The sequence below is a fragment of the Euprymna scolopes genome, chromosome 1 (genome assembly GCF_053919585.1).
Source record: "Euprymna scolopes isolate OS-2025 chromosome 1, ASM5391958v1, whole genome shotgun sequence".
In the NCBI taxonomy this organism is placed as follows: Eukaryota; Metazoa; Mollusca; class Cephalopoda; order Sepiida; family Sepiolidae; genus Euprymna; species Euprymna scolopes.
Genome location: NC_136482.1, coordinates 173,812,300 through 173,824,198, shown reverse-complemented (window position 1 = coordinate 173,824,198; position 11,899 = coordinate 173,812,300). Strand labels below are relative to the sequence as shown.

The following is an 11,899-nucleotide window of genomic DNA, read 5'->3' as shown; positions in this document are numbered from 1 at the left end:
CAGAGGCTTTTCCTCTCGGGTGGTGACTCTTCAAATCCCACTTTCTGACCCTTGTGTCACATCATCAAAGCGCAGGAGAGAGATACATACCCTTACTATGGACTTTCGACAAATTAATGTTTGATTTTATTTTTATTTCTTTGTTTCTGTTTGAAATTCTTCTCCCGGCAAACGAAATTTCCAGATTTTAGAGAGAGAAAAAAAAACACACACAAAAAAAACAAAAAAAAAATTAAAAAAAAAACGCTAGCCGCTATAGATCCAAAATTTATCCGCTAAATCTCAAACGAAATCTCCAGACCTAGTGGGAAAACCGCTAAATTAGCAACACTGCTTTCGTATTTTCTTTTAGCGATAGTTTCGTATTTAATCTGGACACATCTTAATAAAAACAAAACAAAAAAACTTTCTTTTGTTATTATTTAAAAGTAAAATAATAGTTAAACTGACATTAATTAATTCATTTATATATAAATAAAAAGTGAATAGAAAAAAAAAAAAACCCAAACATTTTGAATTATAGATACGAAACTAATCGATAGCAAACCACGTGTTTTTGTGTGTCTCGAAACTCACACTTCGATATTGGAAAAACTTTATACGAATGCAAGATGACGAAAGAAGTGAAGCCGAATCTTATAAAAAGCAAAACGAAGGCTGTTTTAGCTGATAGAAAAAATGTCAACAATATTGCTGATCTTATTTCTTATATGAAGGTTGTATAACTTTTTTTTAATAATTGTAATTGACACGTGTAGAATTGTCGGGTTTGTATTAACCGTACAGTGTTAGATTCAAAAAAGTTGTCAAAAAACAAATATATAACAAATAAATGTTATCAAAGGCAAGGTAAGTTACTTTTCTACCTAACTGGATATGTTTTTAGTGTTTTTATTTAATGTAACATGTTTATTCAGCTCGAAAAACATAGTGTTTACCGATGTATTGGAAAATTTAAAATGGCGCTCAACTCTCTCATTCACACGGTAAGTTTGAGAAAAGGAATTAAAAATTTTAAAAATATGCCAAATACTGTTAAAATCCCACCGAATATATGTCAGCCTATGTTACGGTAACATATATTAAGCGAGTTTCTAACAGTATTTTGTCTAGTTTTTTATTTTAAACTCCTTTTCCCAAACTTACCGTGTCAGGACGCCATTTTAAATTTTCCAATACATCGGTAAACACTGTATGTTTTTCGATCTGAATAGACATGTTACATTAAATAAAAACGCTAGAAAATTATCCAGTTAGGGAGAAAAGTAACTTATCTTGCTTTTGATAACATTTATTTGTTATATTTGTTTTTTTGACAACTTTTTCGAATCTATGTACAGTAATACAAACCCATGCAATCATGCATCTTATGTTACCACGTAGTATTTTCAAATTGAATTCAGGTTTTACAATATTTTAGTATATTAAATTGGGTACTAATAGCGGAGAGGGGACAGTTTAGTTGGTCTTATTTTACTTCAAGGCCAGTCTCACGTTCGTATAGAACAAAATATTTTTTTTTTTTGTAGATTTCGGTGTGCTAAAAACGAATCTGCAAACCGTTTCCGTCGCAAAAAAAAAAAAAAAAAAGTTTTCATGATATGAAGAAATTACTTTTTCAAAAAGTGGGTGATCACCTTTTCCATGTAAATTTAACTTAAAATGAGCACCCACTTTCTGGCCACCTGAGAGATACAGGGCATTTTTGTGGGGCAGATTGAGGAGTCTATTTATCTCTACCTGTGTTTGTTTACTGCAGTCCTGTAATGTCTTTTTCTGATCTGGTTTACAGCTATCCACTACTTCCTACTATTTGTAGCAAAACCTTGGAGGTGCAAAGTTGGGTCTTCAATGGTGTACCATCCTTTGGGAGCATTGTTTCTCTATTCCTCCTTGCATGCCTCAACTGGGTCAAAATTTTTCACTTAAATTGTAGAAGGGCTTTGGGGGCTTAAGTTTGGAGGCATCTTATAAAATTTATTGGATCGATAAGACATTTTGAATCCATTTTTGAGTTGCCTCTTTCCTCCTTATGTGGGGTGGTGCAATTGAGCTTACTACTGGTAACCATTGTGTTGGGGTTGACTTCAGACATCCTGAGGTAATAGGCATGGCCAGAAAGCTTTCTACTCTAATAGTTTCTTCCCTTCCTGCTTCTTTGACTGTACTGATATGTAGACGTTTAAACGTAACATAAACTGACATCTTGTTAATCTTTTCTAGGCATGGTCCCAAATACCCAAATAGTAGCCCCTTACGTCCAAGTGGCGATATGTCTTGTTATGGATGAATGTGAATAGAAAAAAATATTCATTCAGGCAAAGCCTTTGTAAATGTCGGGTGACGAAACGTGAAGATAACCATAAATGTGTATAAAATAATCAGAAAGCGAAATTCAAAAACAATGCAAAATTGCTTAAAAAAGGTTAAATTCATGAAATTTGGCCTGATGATGCAAGTGGTTCTAAAATGGGTGATGGATTTAGTAGAACGTTGCATTAGAAATTGAGCACTCCCTACAAATATTTTCATCTTTGTTAATCTGATAGATTAATGTCCATCCGATAATAATCCATCGAAAAAAAAAAAATGAAACTAAAAAGCACCTTAAATTAAGTGAAAGTACAAAATATACAAAGCGCCCTCTCCCCATGTTAAGAATGTCTTTCTAAATGTTATAATTTCAGCATTGTAACATACATGTATAAGTACCTTAGGTTTCATTTTAAATGTTTTAATCTTATTTTTAAATAAAACATTATGTAAAATAGTCTAGACACAACCAAAATCTCTCGACGGTGGCAATCTTACTAGGGCAATTGCTCTTGACATATCTAAAGCCTTTGATAGGGTATGGCATAAAGGTTTACTTCATAAGATCGCTAGCTATGGTATAGCTGGAAAAGTCTTCTCAATTATTAAATCATTTCTTTCTGATAGGTTCATAAGAGTAGTAGTTGAGGGGCAAAAATCAGAAGCTCACAGTATTAATGCCGGTGTCCCTCAGGGGTCCATCCTGGGCCCAACTCTTTTCCTGATCTACATTAATGATCTTCCAAATCACATCCTTACATCATTTGTAGACATTTATGCTGACGACACTACCATTTATGGTAGCACATCTAAGACAGTAAACGACCAAGTTCTCTCCAATTCTCTCTCCTCTGATCTTGAGCACGTAGTACAATGGGGAAAGGAGTGGCTGGTTACTTTTAATGCATCTAAAACCAAGCTTCTCTCTTTACATCATCAACATTCTAATCCACATTTGGCATCAATTGAAATGAATGGCTCTCGTCTTCAGGAGGCCTCAAATTTTGACAAGCTTCTGGGCTTGACCATTACTCCTGATCTTAAATGGAACACGTACATCAAATCTGTTGCCAAGGCCGCTAGAAAAATGGTGGAATCTTTCTATCGATCCGGTAAATATCTCACTGCTGATGCTATTCTCTATCTATATAAGAGCCAGGTACGTCCAAGGATGGAATACTGTTGCCACATCTGGGCAGGAGCTGCTAGAAAGGACTTGTCCTGCCTTGATAGAGTTCAAAATAGACTTCGTAGCCTCGTAGGAGATGTCCTTTTCTCCTCCTTGCAACCTCTATCTCACAGAAGAGATGTTGCGAGTTTGTCTCTGATATATCGTTATTTTCATGGAAAGTGTTCGACTGAGCTTCAATCTATGGTCCCCCCTCGCCAAACTTTCACAAGAAACACTCGTCTAGCTGTAAACACTATCAATAATTCCCCCCACTCTTTATCTGTGCCTAAACCTAAACGTAGATTCCATGAACAAAGCTTCTTTCTTAGAACTGCACGCCTGTGGAATTGTCTTCCGTTTTCCTGCTTTCCGGCTGACTACAATATGGTTGTGTTCAAGTCTAAAGTAAATAAGTTCTTGATGAGCCGTTCCATATAAGTTATCAAATTTACCAAATTTTCATTACTAATGATTACTATATTGTCCAATTTCTACTGTACACTCTTTAACCCTTATCCTTGAGTGGCCTCTGGGCCTTGATAATGTGGTGATGCCTATGTAAAAAAAAAACAAAAAAAAAATAGTTTGAATAAAAATAAGTTTTTTTTTGGGGGGGGGGGTAATAGCAAAATGTTGTTTCCCTTTTATATTACTAAATCAGGAATAATTTCCATTGAAAATCTAGTTAGTATTATGCATCTATAATTGAGAAAAAGCACGCTTGAAAAGTGTCTTCATTATGTAAAATAGTCTAGACACAACCAAAACACAGAAAAATCAAGTTGATTTTTTTCTAGAAAGATAAAACCCTGAATTTGATCATATTAAAAGCAGAATAATATAATTTTTCTATAATTTTTTTAAAAAATTGAAAAATTTTCCAAAAACTAGTCAAGTATCAATTTTTTGTTCTAAAACATAATGCAGGGGGCAGGGCTATTTTTTCTTGATTATCGCCCACACACTGACCAATCAGATGGCAGGATTCATTGATTCATCTGTCCCCTAAGGAAATTCTTTAGCCCCTTTTGGGAACGGTGGTCAGCTAGCAGAGAGAGAGCCAGACCATAAAAAATGTCAGACATCTTTCTCTCGGCTCTGTCCACTTGGCATTGCGGCATTGACGGTTTTCACAGAAGACAACTGCTGCCAACCCAGGACTCCACAACCCGAATACTGTCCAACTTTGTGCTGCTTAAATAAATGCTTCTGTTGTTTTGTTTTTAAATGAGCATTGAATGATTTTATAAATAAATTAAAGCATTATCTTAGCAGTTTTATTCAATTATTAATTTAATGATAAACAATACTGTAATAATTAAGTTTAACTTTCAAATTGCTATTTTAAAAAATAATGAAACAAAAGTGAATATAAAGACTCCCTGGCAACACTGGGCAGGTAGAAATAGCTATACAATAAAAATTCAGAATAAATAACGTTTTGGTATTTTTTTTTTATTGATTTATTTATTTATTTATTTTTTTTTTTTTTGCTAATAAAAAAAAAAATGATTATATAATGTTCTGTTGTAGCTGACATTATTATTTCAGTAATGAAATAATTGAATGTTTCCTACCTGAAAATTTTCTTCTTTCAAAAAATAGTTGCAATAATTTTAGTAAAAAAGGACTGGTCTTTGTCAATATTAATAATATAATCAAAACAAAAAATCTGTGAGTTGACTATTTAGCTATTTACACTCGACATTGCTTAGGGGTCTTTTTACTTTCATATTAGTTTTACTCATTTTTTTTTTACCTTTTTTTCTTAGTCAGTTTCTTGTAGAAATTATATTTACATTTTTGGAATGATAATTCAATAAAGTAATATGTAATTAAAAAAAATGGTTTTGTAATAAAAATCCGTTGGAATTTAAGTCCCATAGTTTTGAGTATTTTGATTTATTTTAATAATGATATAGAATTTTTTTTTTTGTCTATTGAATGGCTGTTGCATGCTGGTCCTTTTCTCCTTTTTTTTTTAAATCACTTTTGTGAGGTTTAAATTCTTATAGTATCGTTTGATCATTACATTAATTGAATAAAATTGTCTAAAATATAAGATGCTTTAGAAAAACGTAAATCTAAAGAGTTAGGTTTTCACATGAATTGTTATGGATGATATATTGTCTAAAACTCTTATATAGAAAATTAGTCTCATATTAGTATTTTTATTTTTAATCATTTCTTTTGCACATAAATATATACAGATAATAATGCCTGGGACATTTATTTTGGATTATTAGAAAACATAATCGACCCCCCCCCCTTGTCCCCCATACACACACAAAGGCAAAGTTAAGCATAATATATATAAATTACAGCTTAAAAATAAAAAATAATCACCAGTCTAGAAGGATCTCTTTTAATGAAGAGATTCTTCTAAATTGTTGTGATTATTTTATTCTGAGAACAGATGCTACGCTTTGAAAAATCTATTTTAATAAATTATAGTCATTAAAATAAATTAGAGACAAACTCATTCTAAAGTGTGGGGAGGGGACTCTATGGTCATCTTTGTCACGTTACCTAACATTTCCTTATAAAATCCTCAATCACTACTTAAAGTTCTGAAATCAATTTTTAAAAATAAATATATACAAAGATAGTCATTTACCTACAGTTTACTTCATTAGCATGTGGTCGTGGGGAAAAAACAAAAAGTAAAAACAGGAGTTGATAAGACCCTCCCAGCCCTTTCTAAATAATAGACTGCTTACTGTTTTCTGGCTTGTATGGAACTGAAAACAAGCAGGCTAATCTCTAATTGAGTCTGAAATCTAGATGGGAGAGAAAAAAGAAAAATAAGTGATGACCTGCCAAGATTAAATGCAAATTTGGGTGAAAAGAAAAAAAATTGAGGAGTAGGAATTTTGGAGGCTTCCTATGTGACAGGGAGGAGGAATGGGGCATTTACTTGACTAGTTAAGAGACTTTAGGGAGCTGGTGTCTAACAAGGCCAGGAATCGCGTGCGCCATACTCAGGCAGGGTACATATATTTGACTCCTACTTACACAAAAACTCTTTTATCAACCTTTTTTCCAAAACTGCAAAATGCAATCTTTTTCGAGCACGTCTGATCTTCAGATACTGCAATTTGATCCTTGTCTGAAGGCCAAGTAAGGTGATTTGATCTGGAATTATCAAAATTCTAATTCCAATTTTTTTTGCTAGGTTTTAAAACCTTTTTGAAAATCTCTTTTCTAGGGAGCCAAACCCAATATTCTACATCTGTGTATTTCATCGCTACAAGAAATCTTTGAAGCATTTCTTGTCAAACAGGAAATGACAGTTGAAGTTTCGTCGCAATTCCCAGGTAAAGATTTTTTTTTTTTTTTCTAAACTAGTCTATCTCTTGCCTCTTTCTCTCGGATCCATTTTTATGACTTCCTTCATGCTTCCAACTGACTCGACTAACTCATCTAAGTTGCACAAATAGTAAATCAGCAGGAGCTATTGTTATACCTCTATTGTCTTAATTTTAATAATTAATTAATTAATAATTTTAATACATAATTAATAAAACACATTACCTGTGCATGGTTCTTCTGTCTGCACTTTTCTTAATAACTACGCCTTGGAATTTTTTGAAACATGAGTAAAAAAAGTAACAGAACTGATTTTCTGGGAAAACTCCAATTGCCCCCCCCCCCCTAGGGGTGCCTTTCAGGTTAAAATGGCTAAAATTGACGTTTTTGTGCTTATTAAAAATATGATAGACTTAGTCATTTCTTTTTTTATATGGTGTAGAACTCAAGTTTATATATGTTAAGGCCTAAAACTGCACCATTTGTTCATTTTCACCAAGATTTGACGTCCCCTGGGGACTTTTGAGGTCGGGGGTGGGGGTGCTAAACTGAGTCATTTTTTTATGCCTCGTTCACTGTGTACTCACAGGGGACCATGTATGCTTTCTATTGCATTTATATATATTTATATTTATATATATTTATATGTATTGTTGCTTTTGAAATTTTTCTTTTGCATTTATGTATTGTTGCTTTTGACATTTTTCTTTAGGACATATTTTTTTCTGACATTAAATTTCTTTTTCAGATAAACAAACGTATACATTGTGGTTGATAGAAAAATACAAAAAATTTTGCTTAATTCTTGCGGAGTTACTAGAACATGAAGACAGAACTGTAGCGGTAAGTATTTACCATAGTAGCAATGATCTTGAATTAGGCACTGGTATCACACTTGCACTGTGGGTATAGGGTTTACAAGACAAAACACGATTTCACAAATTTTATATAAGTTTTATCTTGTTTCAAGCTTTTGAAATTTTTCTCTGATGTTGGTGACTTCACAAAGAATGCATAAGCTTGAGATTGCAAGGAAGAAAAATTCTTCCTCTACGGCAATTCTATTTATTTTTATACATATACTAGCAAAAGTACCCGTCGTTGACTGGGTTCAAAAACAGCCTACAGAAAATAGACTGATTTATGAAAGTATGATAGGTTATGAAAAGGAAGGGTTGTAAAGAGATAGCTTCGAATTCAGGGGTATCAAAACTAAAGCAAAATATGATGAAAGTAAAAATAAAATAGATAAACCCCATAATTTATTATACCATACCTGTTCACACTGAAACACTTATCACAATATTCTGTGAATCTATATTAAAAAAACCTTGTTAAACTTTGTGACATATTTCCATTCTATGGAGGTCAGATGCGAACAAACACCCCATAATCTTATACCATATTTCTTCAAACTGAAACATAATTATCAAAGTATACTTACGCAGATAGATATGAAAAGTCTTTATTAAAGTTTGTGCTTATTTCCATTCTATGTAGGCCAGGCGCGAATGCAGACCCCACAATTTTATTATACCATCCCTATTTAAGTTAAAACATACTTATCAAAGTATTATGTACATCTATATCAAAAACACTTGTAAACGTTTTTTAATTTTTTATTTCCATACTTTGTGGACCAGGCGTGTACGCAGACCCCATAATTTTAATGAATCTTCATTATGCCAGATCAAACATACACATTCCTGTGTCTCGATACATCTATCATTATATATGATCAGTTTTCTATAATAGTCAACCATATAGGAGCCTATTTGTGACCAGACACACATTCAGCTTTATATTATATATGATGAGAATAATGGAAATAGTGTTCGGACAAAATAGAGAAATAAAAAGGAACAAACCAAGTTATGTGTTCATCAATATTTCATCTTTTTTCAAAATAAAGACAACGTTGATAAACATAACTCTGTTTGTTCTTTTTTATTTCTCTATCTCTCTCTCTGTGTTTATATATATATATATATATATATATATAAACTACTTAATTTACTTACATAAAATTAATATACGAAAGTATAGATTTATGCGTAAGCTTTAAATATTTACTTCAAGCGTGCTCAATAAGTAGGTAGAGCTAGTTAGTAAGTTATAAAATGTATATGGCGATTAAGCTACACTGAATATTCCGCGTTTCATCCACTCTAGGATTCTTCAGGCTTATGCATATATATATGTGCATCCACAGACAGCTATTTTGTTGGCTATGATTAATTAGTGTGGTTAGATGTAATTACTGTGTTCACTTTGAAATTCGAAGCTCAAATCCGTATCCTACAAAATGCAACCTAGTGGTCCAAGTACCAAACTCCATGCACCAACAGACATTGTCACTAATAATAGAAGAAATTAAAGCATTATACATGTAGACTCCTTTCTGTTTTATATTGTTTGATACTGAATATGATGGATCAGTGCCACAGGGCTGTTGTTTCCCATGAATGAATGTCAAATCCAATGTTTTTCAGAGTGGTTTTGAGTTGGTCTTTGTACCGTTGTAGAGAGTGGCCAATGGGTCTTTTTCCTGCAGCTAGCACCCAGTACAGTGTTTGTCGAGGGAGCCTATTTTCATCTGTTCTGTGGACATACTCCAACCAACAGTGCCTGTGCCTCATGACGGTGGCCTCTATACTGCAAGGATGCTTATTATATAGTCATACCATTTGATGTTCAGTATATCTCAAAGCTTTTGCTAGTGGAAAAACTGAAAGGGAAAGAAAGACTGGTAGAGATTGGGAAGCAAGCAAGAAAAAAAATGAGTAGAACAGCTCCGCCCCACTGCCAACCTTTGCCTGCCTTCTCTGCCCACGTAGATTCTACGTTTAGATTGGTTTGAGCCAAACACTAAAAGAGGGTGAAATTAAAATTCTTGGATATGAGAAATCAGCTGCTGCCGATGATATGTAAACTCTTCATTTATACATTTTTATTACATCTGTTGGAAAACCTGAGAAATCATTTATCGTATTACTTTAAACAAAGGTAGAAATACATTATTGCAGTGTATTTATGCAATCTTTCTGGCTGAGAATGTTCTGTCCTAGGAGGTTCACCCTCCCAGGGTTGATCTCTCTAAGTTTACTGGTGCTACCAGATCAGGCTGCCTATTGGCTTCCTGAGACGAAACGCACCTACATCGATTTCTGTTTTTGTTTTCTATTCTCTTTTGTAAAACTTAATTATGTTCTACAAAAACAAAATAAAAACAACAGCCCCCTCCCCTTCCCCCCTCCTTTTTTCCTTCTCTACTTCCCGGTTGACCCTGTCGGCGGGGCATTAGAATACGCCGACTGCCCCCCTGCAGAGGGTAAAAATCCCTCAACGGGGCTACCTGTTGGCCGTGGGTGGCAACCCGTGATGCCTAGGAAAAGGATCCTGGTGGCTGAGCAACCGATGCCTAGGGAAAATAAAGGTACCTGTAGCAACACTCTACTTTGGCCTTGTACTAGGCTAGACGGGCGGTTGGAGAGGCCCGATCCAACCAATCGGCTAGTCATGTCAAGCCCTAACACTTACACTAAAAATGTCAATTATAACATCTAAATAAAATTAAAAAAAAAAAAACTTAATCCAAAGATAATACATTTCATTACTACAAACATAGACAAACCAGTTAAGTGTTAGAAGGCGATGGCAAGGGCCAATCAATTGATGAGACAAAAACCACACAACTGCTCCCTAACGAACGTTTCTATCAAACTGGGAAAGAAGAAACTAAAGGAGGAAACAGGAAATGATGGAACAAACTCAATCAATTGAGTATATCTCTTTTGTATCCCTGGGATGAAAGGGCGAATGGGTTTCCCCCCTAACATCTCCCAATTTCGGGCTCCGAGGAGGGTGGGGAGCAAGAGAGATGAAAATCTAAACAAACTTCTATGGATATAATAAACCCAAACAAAAAACCCAGAAATCAAAAAAATACTACAAAATCGAAAAGAACCCACTCTGACGTAACCAGCTCAGACAGTGAACAAGAATATAACTATGAAATAATTGATAAAGAAAAATATCCAAGATTCATAGTAATCGAAACCTTGGAAGGAAAAAAGATCAGCGATCTATCTCCATTCCTGATCGAAAAAATTCTGTCTCAAAACAGCAACCCAAAAACAGCAAAAAAAATGAAAAATGGCAATCTACTTGTCACAGTCGACAACTATAAAGACGCAAAAAACATCTTAGAGATGGAAAAATTCCATATCTATAAATGCAAAAGTTATGCTCACGAAAGACTAAACACATCAAAAGGTGTTATAAAAAGCCATGAATTAAGCTTGGCTACAGCAGAAGAAATAGAAAATGCCCTAAGAAAACAGGGAGTAATCGATCACGTCCGAATAAACATAAAAAGGAATGGTCAAACCATACCTACAAAAACCTACATACTAACTTTCAATACACCAAAAATTCCCAAAGAAATAAAAATCGGATACACAATAGAAAAAGTAGAACAATATATACCAGCCCCTCTGAGATGTTATAAGTGTCATAAATATGGACATAGCAGAGAAGCATGCAAAGGACAGAAAGTATGTGGAAAATGTGGCTTAAAAGAACCTAACCATACTGAAAGTGAATGCCCAAACGAAACAAAATGCCCAAATTGCCAAGAAAAACACCCAGCATACTCTAAAATATGCAAAATCTACACAAAAGAAAAAGAAATAGCCGAAATAAAATACAAACAAAATGTGCCCTTTCCTGAAGCAAGGAAAATAGCAAGCTCTCGAGAAAAAATAAACACTTACGCAGACATTACAAAAACTTCAAACCAAACAACCCAAAACCAAGACCTACTTAAACTAATCTCCGAACTCAAAAATTTAATTGAAACTTTAAAAACTAACCAAAACGAAAACAAGAAACAAATATCAGTATCTTTGAAAACTCAGTCAAACGACCTAAAACAAGTCCCAAAGAGCAAAAAAGAACCCGAACAGCAAAAACCACAAATAAACCGTGAACGATCCAAATCACGTATAAGGACAAAAGCAGAAGATAAAAACACAATATCTGGAAAGATGGAAACAGAACGGGAAAACACAAATCCTCTTTCCAAAAACCAAAGTAAACAAAAAA

The 11,899-nt window shown here is 33.9% G+C and overlaps 1 protein-coding gene across 1 annotated transcript in view; it reads left to right on the top strand.

The window, feature by feature from the left end:
* Positions 1-517: 517 nt before the first annotated feature.
* The window catches only part of LOC145277585 (nucleolar complex protein 4 homolog), a 45,741-nt gene continuing 34,359 nt past the window's right edge, over positions 518-11,899 (top strand). Inside the window, exons 1-3 of the mRNA XM_080129100.1 lie at positions 518-716; positions 6,693-6,801; positions 7,542-7,636. Coding sequence (XP_079985226.1) covers positions 612-716; positions 6,693-6,801; positions 7,542-7,636 — 309 coding nt within the window. The 5' untranslated portion in view covers positions 518-611. The remainder of the gene's footprint in view (positions 717-6,692; positions 6,802-7,541; positions 7,637-11,899) is intronic.